A 13,535-nucleotide genomic window follows, 5' to 3' on the forward strand; every position below is an offset into this window, starting at 1 on the left:
CCTTCTATGAATAACATTTTTGTATTATGTGAGGTACATACGTAAGCTCACACATAGACACAAATGTCACGACAAAACTCATCGAAATTTATTCAAGGACTATCAAAAGGCATTTATTGGTTACCTGCAAATCTACCCACAAGTATGTGTAGATATCAAGAAAAAAACTAACCAAAACTCGTTTAGGGTTAATTAAAACATTCATGTTGAAATTTGAGTGATAATTTTTCTGAGGAGAAATATTTTCTTTTCATACTTGCCAACCTTTGAAGAAGAAAAAACAGGAGATTCTCCACTAGAGGTATAGATGATTCACCAACGACATATTTCACAACAAAATTATTAAATTATGCTTTTAAATAACATAAATACTAAATTTAAAGTGAAATGGGTTTTTTTTCTCAGATGTAAGCTCATTGGTACAGGAAGAAAAATAAAAAATACTGCAAAGGAAAAACTAGATAATGAGTGAATTTGCTCAATGTTTTGTACATTTTACAGTCTTTACCAAAAAAGTCGCTAGAAAAATTTAATTACTAATATCCCCCAAAAGAAATCAATATTTTATGAAAATAAAATATAAAATAAGTAGGTATAGGGTAGCACATGTTAAAATAACTTCAAACTTTCAAAATAATGGAAATATTTTCAAGATGCAAAGGGATTGAAATCTACTGCAATTTTCGGCAAAGCATGTGTTTTGTTCAACACGCTACATGGAAAGCTTCCGAAAATAAATTTTTACAAAATGAGTTATTAAATTGGAAAAATTATTTTCCCCTGTCCTTGGTAGGTGACTAGAAAAGGGCGCAATCTATTGAGAAGAATGTGAAACTTTTGATGATTGATTGCAAAAACGGGAGAAAGAGGTAAAAAACGGGAAATTGGGAGATGGGAGCAAAAAACGGGAGTCTATCGTTAAAAACAGTAGATTTGGCACGTATATGCGTTTATAGCGTAATGTGCATGTCCTTATGTAGCCCAAAGATCTTTTTGGATAATGTGCATGTCCTTATGTAGTCCAAAGAACTTTTTGGATAATCCGAGTTTTCAGTAATCCGAGGTGGAGCGAGCCCCAATTACCTCGGATTTTCGAGACTCTAGTGTATTATTCATTAAATGCTTTAATTTGAGTTTCAGACATTACATTTCTTTTTACCATGTTGCTTTTACAATTTTAATCAAATAAACCAAATGAGCATTTTTTTAAAATTCATATAACTGTTTACTTCAACATTTTTGGAATCTGGTAAGCTGTACACCCCTGCAGTTGCTTTGTTCTTGAGGAATCCAAGATATTCTCGGGCAAATTCAACAACTGCCTGGGACACTTCGTCATCATCATTGCTCAAAAATTTCAAAAGTAAGTCGACTTTGTTATGTATGGCATTGGAAACAAAAGTCATACCCTCTGCATCCTTAAATTTTTGCAACCTAAATGCCAAAAAAAAAAAGTATTTTGAAAATCTATCAACAAAGACATAAAAATTGTACATGTACAGACATGTCAGGAAACCAATACAAATAAGGCAGAAATTTGCAATGAAAGTTGCATGCACTTAGTCCTTGGGCCCATGGGTGCTCAACTAAGCGGGGGAGGGGTCATGGTGCAAACTGCTGATTTGAAACTTTCAGGGGGGAGGGACATTTCATTGTTTTTTTAGGGGGAGGGGGTAATCATTATGGGATTTGGAGGTGTGTCCTCCCTCTTGGGCATGCCTGCTTGGGCCTGTTGGACAATGAGTCAGGGTCAAGGTTGGCAAAGTTTTGGACACTACGGTAAAAACCATGGAGAAACACCCTAGTTTTTACCGTCCTGTCCAAAACTATGTTTTTAGAGAAATTGTATTGTGTGAGAAAACATCAAAAACAGAATAAAATGTATCAAAGTAATGTTTTATATTGAGCATTCAATTTATTTATGGAGCTGCTTTTAATCTAGATACATATACAGGGTTGCCACAGAAGTTCAAGAATGAAATTCCCTGACATTTCCAGGTTTTCCAGGTGGTTTTGAGAAAAATTCCAGGTTATCAATCACCACCTTCATTTTGCAACATTAATATATACATCTCAAATTTTGATAAAATTTACCTCATTTTCAAACTTTACAAACAATGGCTACCAAATTTAATTTACTCAAGCTGAAATAATCAAAAATATGTACTAAGGGTGGTTCAATTTTTTTTTCTCTCTCGGCTCAAGTCCAAGACACCACCTGAAGAACTGCAGAATTAGCAATTGTGACATCTGTATCACAAAAGTAAAGTTAATTGCTAAAATAATCTGAACTAAAACTTATGAAACCTAAACTTTTTCAATTATTGCTTTCTACCCCTCCAATCCATTGAACTCAAAGCGCTTTTAGGCTTTGGCCTGTAAAAAAATCATGCACCTTTTAGCTTCATATATTTCCCCTGTTTGTTGCTCATAACACAAGGGTGCTCCCCCCCCCCAAGTTCAATAGCCCCCCCCCCCCCAATATTTCTGAACGCCTTAGCGCTTTTTTTATTTTTAACCCTCTTTTTTTATTTTTTTTTACCTATTTATTTATTTTTAATTATTATTGTTTTGAAAAAAAAGTGTGCTCGCTCCCATATAAAATACACACACACAGATGAAAATAATAAAGTAAAATAATATGAGTAAATAATTTGAATAAAAATAAAGTAAAATAAATAATTAAAAAATCTCCCCCCCCCCCCCCCCAAAAAAAAATTGATGGCGCAACTTGCGCCATAATCACTCCTGTGGGCACCCTGTCATAACGTTAAAGTTTGAGCATTGATCAGAAACTTCTCTGATGTGCAGATTTTTTTTTAATCGGATTACTTTTATTTTGAAAGAAAGAAGCGCATTGGAAGTCTTAAAAGATCACTACCAAAGTACTAAAAGATTAGCGATACTTCTGTAAAAAAGAAACTTTCTAAGTTTAAAATTGTCTAATGAACTAAATTTACAGAACAAAATTGTTTAGAATAATACGATTACATTAATTAATTTAAAGAAATAATATAAAATATGAAAAGATTATTGCAGCTCATTAAAAACTTCAGTCGGCACTCCCAGACAAAACAACGTGCTGTGCATCATAACAACTTCAGAACTGCTGACGTAAACAAGCAGCGTAGCGCTTAAACAGAGCCCGCTCAAACGAGGAAGAAAAGAAGTACCTTCTGCGCATGTCCGCCGCTGACTGCTATGGTGCACGCCGACTGCTATGGCGCACATGCCAATGGCAGAGTTGTTGATAAAAAGAACTGCAGGGGGAAAAAGAAAGAGGGGAATGACAAAATGACGAATGGGAAGGGAATGGCGGCGAAAAAAACAAGGCAGAAAGTTTTTTTTTTGACGTCATAGACCGCAGGCCGCGCTAAGAACGATTGGATATATGCAATTTTTCATTTTCCCTGACATTTCCCTGATTTTCGGCCATTTTCATTTTCCCTGACAATTCCAGGTTTTCCCGGTTTTCCCGGTGCGTGGCAACCCTGCATATAAGTTGAATACTTGATTAAAATTTCAATTTGTATGGATCATTCTCCAGAAAACGTAACTTTTGAACGCAAATATTTTTCAATTTTGAAACTTTTTTTTTTTTTCTTACATGAAAGTGGTATCTACTAGAAGTAACCATAAACAATGGTCCAGCTAAGTTCCAATTATTTTACTCATTAATAAAAAAAAAAAAAATGCCTTGTTCACGAAAAAAAAAAGAAAAAACTTTTAATATTTAAAAAATGAGGCAAATTTAATATCAAAGTGGTAATTTTGTTAATTGGTGCAAACAATCAGCTATTTTAATGATTAGTGGGAATACAATATTAAGCCCTCTTAATTAAAGTATGGCTTGATTAGCAGTTTCAAATGTATGTTAAAAAATAGTATTTGGTAAATTTGAGGATATACTGGCAATTTATAATTTTGGTAGAATGCCTATTATTGATGTATTTCTCCTCCATCAGTTATTTTCACCTCAGAAATAATGACATTGATAAGGTCTGTCACGCAGGTGAGATTTATGGAGGTGAGGATCTTTCCCTTAACATAGCCTAATAGATACATTTTTCATGGAATTTTGTTTTCTTTGTTGCAACAATCTGCACATGTTAAGCATATGAAAACATGTTCACTTCTTTTTTTACATTAATTTACATCCCTGAAATTCAAGTTCATGGAGGTGAGAAGTCAGAATAACCACACTAAGTTTTTAAAGCAAAATGTTTCTTCTTGTTTTTCGAAAAAAATGTCACAACTTCAACTATGGCTGAAAATAAACAAAGGGGGCTCCCTTGTATCATGGAAAATAAAATTTGATGTCATTACTGATACGTGTTAATGAGGAATGGCATTTTGTGTTTAAGTAACGGAGGTGAGAGTTTTTCGTGTGACCTGACTACTTATCATAAAAAAAACAACTAAAACACAATATTAAAAAATTAAATGTACTTAAAGATTAGTATTTGAGAGACTTGTGAAAGGAATGACAAATAAACAAACATATACCTTCAATTAAACAAGTTATTAAGCAACATAAACAGTCACACAAGGTATGTGACATGCCACGGAGGTGAGAATTCACATGTTGTGAACCAAAAATATGCTAAAATAAAAATTATTATTAAAAATCTGTTAACAGGTTTACATAGATATATTTTTGATGAATTTGAAAAGAATTGTTAGATGAATTGTTCCTTGAAGAATTTTCTGTAAAAGGAGTGTGACAGAAAAGTTACACTTCTTGAAGAATGACCCCTATGTGTTGTATGAGTTTATTTTTAATAACCAAATTTCTCTATGTTTATGCATGTGTGCAAATGAAAGCAGGGGCTGGCAAGCTTTTTACTATTCTTTCCCTCTTGTGTCCAATATTGTCCGAAAGTGTCCCAAACTATTTTTTGAAAAACTATATTTTGTGAGAAAATATCAAAAACAGAACAGAATGTATCAAAATTATAGTTTTTTTTTTTTTTTTTTTTGACTATTTAATATATTTATTCAATGTGAACATTCAAGTACAAATAAAAATGTAACTTATTTACAGAGCTGACTTTAATCTAGTTATGTAGAAATTTAATTCTTCATTAAAAATTTCACTTTGTATCCATGAGTTTTTTTTTTTTTCTCTCTCTCTCTCTATAAACCAAATTTTTTAATATTTATGCATGTATGCAAAAGAAAGTGTTCAAAATGTAGTGCAATAATTGACTTAAATGCAATAAATTACAATTTTTTGTAGTTACAGAATGTGAACTAAAAAAAGAATAGCACAAGCTTTAAAATATAAGTGTTTAATCATCAATTTCTTGTTCTTTAATCTATGTTTTAAAAAACAATTTTCGTTAAAGCATCATGTAAAACTTATTTGCACATTTTTTTTTTTTTTTTTTGCACCTAAACAATGCACATTTAATAACATTCCTCTGAGTTTTAAATGGAACTGAAATTAGTTGTCTTTGTAGTGTTGTGAATTTTCTTTCATAATTATACCAACTGTTACTTAAGGAAGTTTTTACGTAATAGTTTTTGGCAATTTTTTCAAAGATATTTTTAAATGAACATTTTCCAGTAAAATATTAGCAAATACTCATTAATTTAACCTCATTAATATCTATATTTATGCATTATGAATCTTGCAGTAAATAATTGATTAGATTATGTCCCTTAAGCTTTAGCATACTTTTGGACCGTTTAAGCCCCAGCCACAATGCCAATGATTTAATTAATGAAAGCATACCTTGTCCAGCTATTAAGGATAGCTGTACCCATACCATTCACTAAATTTGCCAATTTGACCATGAAATCTTCATCATCACCTGTCTGAAATGCAACAACAGTATATAAAGAGTAAAAAAAAATATTGAAGATTATTGGAAGGCTAAAAACCTTTGCAATCTTAAACAGGTAATAATGCAATAGTAATACTAAATTGTGTAAAAATATTTTTTCCTTTTCATTTCCCTGAGTTCTATTTAAAATAAATACAACAATGCATGCTCGTTAAAAAAGTACAAGCCAAACATTCCAATCGATTAACATGACCAACACTTCTATCAGCCAACATTTTCCAACTGCATACTGCAAGCATTGCGTTGAGCTTGATTCCAAATATTTTCTGAATGAAACGAGTAAAAACTTTTCTGAGAAGCATTTCGAAAATCTTGTTACTAACAGAACTGATTAAAAATAACATCATACTATACTTTACGATACAAAGAACTTCAAATTTAGCACTATCTATTGGTGCATAAATGAAAATCTACTCAATTGAAAATGTTCAAATAGTATGGTTGGTTTTAACTTGAGCATGTCAATAAAAATAACCCTTTAGTAACTAGCCCCTTAGTAACTAAGTTTGTGTGTGAGAAAGCTACTGCTCAATTTATTTAATTAAGCACATTATAGGTTGCACCATCATCGCCTATTTTACATGAATGCACTGAAAATTTAATCATTTTCATATCGCAGTATCTTCTTCCTGTCAACTATAACCAAGAATACTGACAATTATCCAGAACATCGAAGTATACTCATTTAACGGAGACCTATACACTGAGGATATAGTGCCGCTGGCTAGAGCAGTAGCGAAAGCCCACAAATCCATTTGACTTCTTGTTGAACTCGACACCAACCAACCAACCTTATGAAAGAATAAGGTGAAGTTTTGTGATGGTAACATAATACTATTTTTGAAATACATTTACACTGAAAAGAAAGAAATAAAAACATTTTTGAAAAAGAAATCTGGAACTGACTTCAAAACTGAAGCTCGAAATTGCTCTAAAAAAAGTTTTAATATGATTTTACTCAGCATCAATACTACTTTTCAGCAATTTTTGAAGTTGGTGTAAAAAAAATTGATAAATTCACATGTAATCATAACTCAATTAAATATAAATTTGAATGAACCTAAGTTCTTCAATAGCATTTTCATACATTACATTGATAATAACAAATCTGTATTACATTATAATTGTTTATTTTTAATTTTGAGTGGTTTTTCTGGGATGTGTGAACCAAAAATGCTTATACATTGTTTTACCAATTGTTTTTGTGCTGACTTCAAAAATCATGTTGAAAATTACAGCACTTACATGAATCACCTTTCTTCTAAACAGTTTTGATCCCATAAAGCGACCGATTTATTAAAGCGGCTAATTCAATAAAGCTGGACTTTGTTCTGTTTTTGGTAATTTGATTCATTAAAGTGGTTGATTCAATTAACCGGCGTCCACTGTAGTATCAATGGTGTACAAAGAATAAAATTATTTTTTACTTTTTACATCAATTTCCAGTTGCAATTTTAATGTCGGTTCTTTTTTTCTTCTTTTTTTCCAAAAATATTTTTATTTTAAAATACAAAATAGCTAGAAACCAAATATATTGACCATTAATTCGTAATGAAATATGCCAAAGTTTAAGACTAACAAAAAAAGGAAAAGCTTACTTACACCAGTAAAGACCAAAACTCCTGCCTGCTCCAAAACTGTCACATAGGACTCAACAAGTTTTACTTTGGCGACAGGATCCATGCCCTTGTTTATAATATGGTGTATGCAGTCACAAGTAGCTTCACGAAGTGATGGCATGGACAAAAACTTGACAAACACTTGAACAAAGCGATCATTTGCTATCAGCCCAATGTCGATCCAAGCAATATAGCTTCCAATCACATCAAGGCATAGGCACACAAGATCTGTATTTAAGCTCTGGTATGTAACCTACAATGGATATGAGACATTGTAAGCATCTTTCTGCTCACCGATACTGATCAAGGAATTAAGAAAACAAAATCTTATCTATGTAGTTCTTTTGGAAGGAAGGAAATAGAGTGGCAAAAACAATATGTTATAATGAGGTAGAAATTTCTTTCTTTTCTAATAAAGAGAACCTAAACATTAAAAATAAAAGTGCAAACTTTTTCTCAACAGTTTCAAAAAATGATGATGCTGAAAACTTTCGAAAGGAAAAACAGGAATAAAGCTGTGGGAAACCTTGTGGAAAACCAAAATTTATATTTTTGTCACATCTTGCTTGGCCCCCCCTGACTTGTACATTACTGAACATTTGTGGGAATATTTGGAGCAAACTGTGCACCATTTCCTCCACCATCTACGCTTTTGGAGTTAGAGACTGCTCACCAGGAAGAATGGCTTTATTATTCCATCAAACGCTTTTCACACTTACTGCAAAATACCTCTCATGTCGTATTCAATCTGTAATTAAAACAAAAGGTGGTCCCAGGGCCGGATTTGGAAGTGTGGAGGCTCTGGGGCAACGAAGGAGTGGAGGCCCCTAATCAGGGTTTGAAAAGATCATCACATTTTTGAAAATATCCGATACTTTGATATATATGCATATATCTGATATTTTCGATCAGCACTTAGTAGTAAATACATCCCCTGATCCGTGAAAGTTAGGATATTTTGTAAAAATTTTACTGTGGAGGTCTCCCCAGGGCAGTATCCCCACCTGCCCTCCCCTAAATCCGGACCTGGGTGGTTCAACCTTCTTTTAATGAAATTTCTCTCGTATTTCATAAGAATTCGTATTATTTTGACAGCTATCTGTACTTATGTGTGTGGTGCGAGTATGTGCGTATACCGTAGACGGACATTGCACAGATTTTACATAACTCAGCAATCAAGGTGCTTGGAACATTTTACTTATGCTAAATTGTTAACACATAATGATTATATGTAAAAAATAGCCACTATAATAGTTAATAAGACCTAAAAACTTAGCTATTATAATTTTTAACACATATTTTGACACTTTTAAAAATTGAAGCACTCAAGTGTTGATGCTACTCAAAAATACTTCCCCCTCCGCCCTGAGGATCATTTTAAAACTATGAAGTAGTAAATATTTAAAAGAAAGAATAGTGTCGTGAACACATAAGAAATGCTTTACGATCACGTTTGGGGTCACAACCAAATCAATCAATCGTTGGGAACCTTTTTGGTAACCAAATCAATATTTAGTATGAAAGTGCAGTATAATGAGTGAATGAACGCAGAATGGGATCAGATGATTATGAAATCAGCAAGCAATTTCACTTAATATTGAGTGGTGCTAACTAGAGTCACATAAGTCTTTAATCAAGTAGTAATGCGTACTACTTGGACTTGGTTTCTTGAATGGTTTCAATAATAACAGCACAATCACAACATATGGAAGCTACTGCATAAAACCAGTAATAGATCAAATGTAAAACTTACTAGTATATGATGCCAGGTATCCACTAGCTTTGGAACACAGGTTTCGCGCATTGTATCTTTTATAAAAGTAAATGTTTCCAACTCCTAAAAATTTTTTCAAAAAGAAAGAAAAAGTTCAATGACAAGTTCAAAAGAAAAAATAAACACGTACAGCATTGTTTTAAGTAAGTGTGATTAATGTAAAATGAAATGATTTGCAATAAAATACAATCCAGATAGGTTCAACCTTAAAAGATTTTTACTATGGCATAAGTTGTGAGACTATGCTCATCTTTCTCAAAAAAAAAAAAAAAATCACAAGACACTAGCAAATATTTAAGTTTGCACTAAAACATATTAAAAAAAAAGCCAAGTTTATTTCAAGATTCTCCCAAAATTGGTAATGGTCCCCATTGGTAATGCAAAACGCATTACCAATTGGCAATCAAAGGAAAAATACAATTTCCAAACACAACTTTTGTAGCAATTAGTAATGCTAGGTGATATTAATGAAAATATAGTCTATTCTTGATGACTTGAGGCCCCAAGGGACCAGCTAAAGCATACATAGACTTAACTATTAAAAAAAACTTTGAAGGGAATAAAGCCTTGGTCATTTAATTTCTTTTAAAGAACACTTACGTACATGCAGAGTTTCAACCTTTTTTATGTTTATTTTTATCACTATGTTATGCACCAGAATGTACTATGTTAGTACATAGAAAAGTTACAAATTGTAATTTAAGAATAATAAGAGAAAAATTGGGTGATACACCAACAAAAATCACTCTTTACCTTCTGGGATCGTGGAATTTCTCGATCAGCAATATCTGAGTTGATGGCATACAATAAACGAAGATAAATGCCAACAGCTGTAGGTCCTAAAGGCAGAATTCCCAATAAGTCATCAAAGAATGTTGACCACCGAGCAGGATAATCTGATAAAAATATCATGCAAAATATCTGTGCTGCTTTGTTTTGGATAAGGGCTGAGTCTGGATCTGATGTTGAGCACTAAAAGAAATATAAAAGCATGATAAACAATTATTGGAAGCTTAAACGTAACCCACACAAACCATGAATGAATTTCAAAGTAACTATAGTGTCGAGGTAAAAGCCTATTGCTCTACAGACTAAGTCAACAAACAGCATGTATTCTAGCAAATACGTAAAATATCCAAGAGAAGTATAGAAAAGAAGAAAAAAATTAGTCACAAGTTCAGAAAGTAAGCTTTATAAAATCTTATGAAAGTTAAGTAACAAAAGTCAGGGGTCGATCCAGGTTTTGTGGAGAAAAAAAAAATTTCTGTGCACTTTTTTCTTTTGGTGAAAAATAAATAAATAAACAAATAAATAACTAAACAACATTTTGGGCATTTTTCATTCATTTATTTTTTGATTAAAAAAAAATCATGTCATATGATATACAGCACATTTAATTGCCACAAATCTAATTTGAAATCCCTTTGGCTTGAAAGACTTATACTTGGACTGACTTGGAAGCTGGAGGTTTTCTTACTGATATTTTGCTTTCAACTGCATTGATTGAGCTTAAAAGTGATGAAAGAACTGTTTGTACACGTGAAATTTAACTTCAGTTCAAATTTTAGGAATTTAAATTTCGTGCCGCTTTTACAATATAGAATTCTTTAAAGGGGTCGCAAAGTGGACCCAATCCGCATCTGAATCGACCCTTGGGAAAAAAAACAATGCTTAAAATCGCTAGAGGGAACTTTGAACTAAACATTGTACATGCTTATTTATAAGTTAAGCAATTTGGTATGCAAAACGAGATTTAAAGTCTTAAGGGTTATTAGCAACTTATTACCCATTCAAAATTTCCAAAAAAAATTCCTGAACATATCTCCAAAAACAAACATTAAGAAGTCTGTGCATTTTCCCAATTTTAGTCCATTTTTTCAAAATTATTCATATAAAGAAATAAGTACTGATATATTCTGGTGTCATTTTATATTGCCCGACTATTAATTAAAGACTAATTTCGGCCAAAAATTCTTTATTTGCCAAAATTAGTTTTTGTTCTAAAATAATGAACACAATGAATGCAACAGAAAATAAAAAACTTTATCAATATTTATTCAGAATAACAGTAGCACTAAACAAAAACTATACTCACAAAAACAAATCTTTAAAAAAAAAAAAAAGAGATTATAAAGCAAAACTTGCACAGAAGTTGATGAAATAATAACAATTAAAAAAACACAAACACACATTTTTGATGGTGACCATGTTTAGTACATTTCATTCTCATTCCAAAAATCACATCAAAAGCCTTTTTTTTAAATGAAAGTGAGGGGTTATATGTAGTTTCCAACTCGCATACCATGTATTATTGTGGCATTTGATGTAAATACCTGTCTTGCAAAATTTTAAACTATTTGAAGAGTATTAAGTGACAGCTCAATGCCATTATAAGTTTCGAAAACCTAATTTGCTGAAATTTTTGTTTCTCTAATTTTCATAAAATTTTCACAAGACAAAAGCATTTTTTCTGGTACTTTTCTTTTACTAATGAGCAATAATCTCAATCTTAAATATTCTTTTGCTGAAATTATTTATTTTTTTTTAAACTGCCATTCCGTCAATTTTCGATTTGATGTTCCACTATATGAAAAATGAGTTGACGCTGATTTCTTCTTCATTACTCAGTTGCAAATTAAAATTACTTGCTTATTTAACTGCTCGCTCAGCATAATCATTTACTATCTTCAATGCAGACTCTACTTCGTAGGCTTGTGTTTAATCATTTCTCTCAGCTCAGGTATGAACATCAGCTTGCAAAAAAATTAGTATAAAGTTTTATTACAGTAAACAGATTCCTAGTCTATTCTGTAACAAAATATATCAATGATTCATTCCGTAAAAATTTAATATCTTTGACTTATAGTCTTCGAAAAACCTTTTCAGATTTTGGTCTCTGCAAAGTTTTAGCCATGGTAGTATTTTCCTTCAACGCAGACACTACTTGCTTAGCTTAGGTGTAATCCTTTTTTTTTTTTTTCAGCCCAGGTATGAGCTTCAGCTTGTAAAATATTAGTACCAAGTTTCATTACAGTAAGAGATTCAGAGTCTGTTCTATAGCAAAATCTGACAATGGTTTATTCCGAAAAGATTTATTAGTTTTGACTTCTAGTCTTCTAAAAACTGTTTTAGATTTTTGTCGCTGTAAAGCTTTTTAACCATGGCAACCTTTTCCATTGGAGACACAGGATCTGAAAAAAAAAGTTAATTCAATTGAACCCCCACTTAGGTACCAAAGTTGTTCTTTAAGTTTTTTAAGTGCTATATGAGCCACTTCACTATCAGTTTCTTTATTAGTTTTAGTACTTGTAAAAGAAGCAAGTCATCATGGTGCATTGAGCCATATTTTTACATAATTCTTGTGATGAGCAGACTTATACTTTTTAATGCTTGGATCTCATATGATGCTAGCTTGAATTCCCTGCGAAAGTACAAAATTTTCCAGCAATAGATGCCTTTTGCCACCCATCTTGCACGTCAAAAGCACCAGGTGAACTAAACATACTACAAGGAACTTGATCAGCATCACCAAGAGCAATCAGCGATAGTTTCGAAAATTCAAAATAATCACGGTGAAGTTGGATTTTCTCATTTAGTAGTTGCCTAAATATCTGTACAATATCATTTTGATTATTCTGTAACCAATGCATTTCATTTTCTTATAAAACATAATCAAGAGTGTGTTTATCAATTGATTCATAGTTTTCTTGGTTTATAAAAGGCCAAAAGTCTTTAAATTGAGCAAAAATGGCAATTTGTGGTCCTGATGATAGAAAGAATAGTTGAAATATACTAGTAGACAAGATTTCTAGTATGTAATGCCTATGGCCCAAAAATAGGAGATGCTTTTGAAACTCCTAAATTATAAAACATAGCTATAACTTAAAATGAAACTAGACTATTAAAAAAAAAGAAGCAAAATCAAAAATGAAAAGAATGTAAGCTGTAGTTTTTGTACAAAATGCTAACATGCAATTTTAACATGAGAGCTACAATAAATCAAGAACAAAATGGCAAGTATTTTGCTTCATAAGATGGCGGTTAAAATTAAGAGGTTCAGAGTTTTGAAAGCTCTAAAGTTAACCATAACTTATTGCTTTTAATGTAAAAAAAACATCATGCTTTACACTTTATTATGCTTTAGATGTACAAACTAATGAACAACAAAAACATTTTTCTGTTTTGTATTTATAACATCACATACACTTTGTACTAACAAAAGGCACAAAAAATGATTCAAGATAGTCATGTGAGGTCTGTTAATCCCAAAATATTTTGTTAAAATTTTTACCA

General features: G+C 31.8%; 1 protein-coding gene across 1 annotated transcript in view; it reads right to left on the bottom strand.

Moving 5' to 3' along the window:
- The window catches only part of LOC129220307 (exportin-T-like), an 80,374-nt gene that overhangs the window by 44,334 nt on the left and 22,505 nt on the right, over window positions 1-13,535 (bottom strand). Inside the window, 5 exon segments of the mRNA XM_054854705.1 lie at window positions 1,230-1,434; window positions 5,738-5,820; window positions 7,452-7,721; window positions 9,222-9,305; window positions 9,996-10,214. Of these exon segments, the coding sequence (XP_054710680.1) occupies window positions 1,230-1,434; window positions 5,738-5,820; window positions 7,452-7,721; window positions 9,222-9,305; window positions 9,996-10,214 (861 nt within the window).

The sequence above is a fragment of the Uloborus diversus genome, chromosome 4 (assembly GCF_026930045.1).
Source record: "Uloborus diversus isolate 005 chromosome 4, Udiv.v.3.1, whole genome shotgun sequence".
Lineage (NCBI taxonomy): Eukaryota > Metazoa > Arthropoda > Arachnida > Araneae > Uloboridae > Uloborus > Uloborus diversus.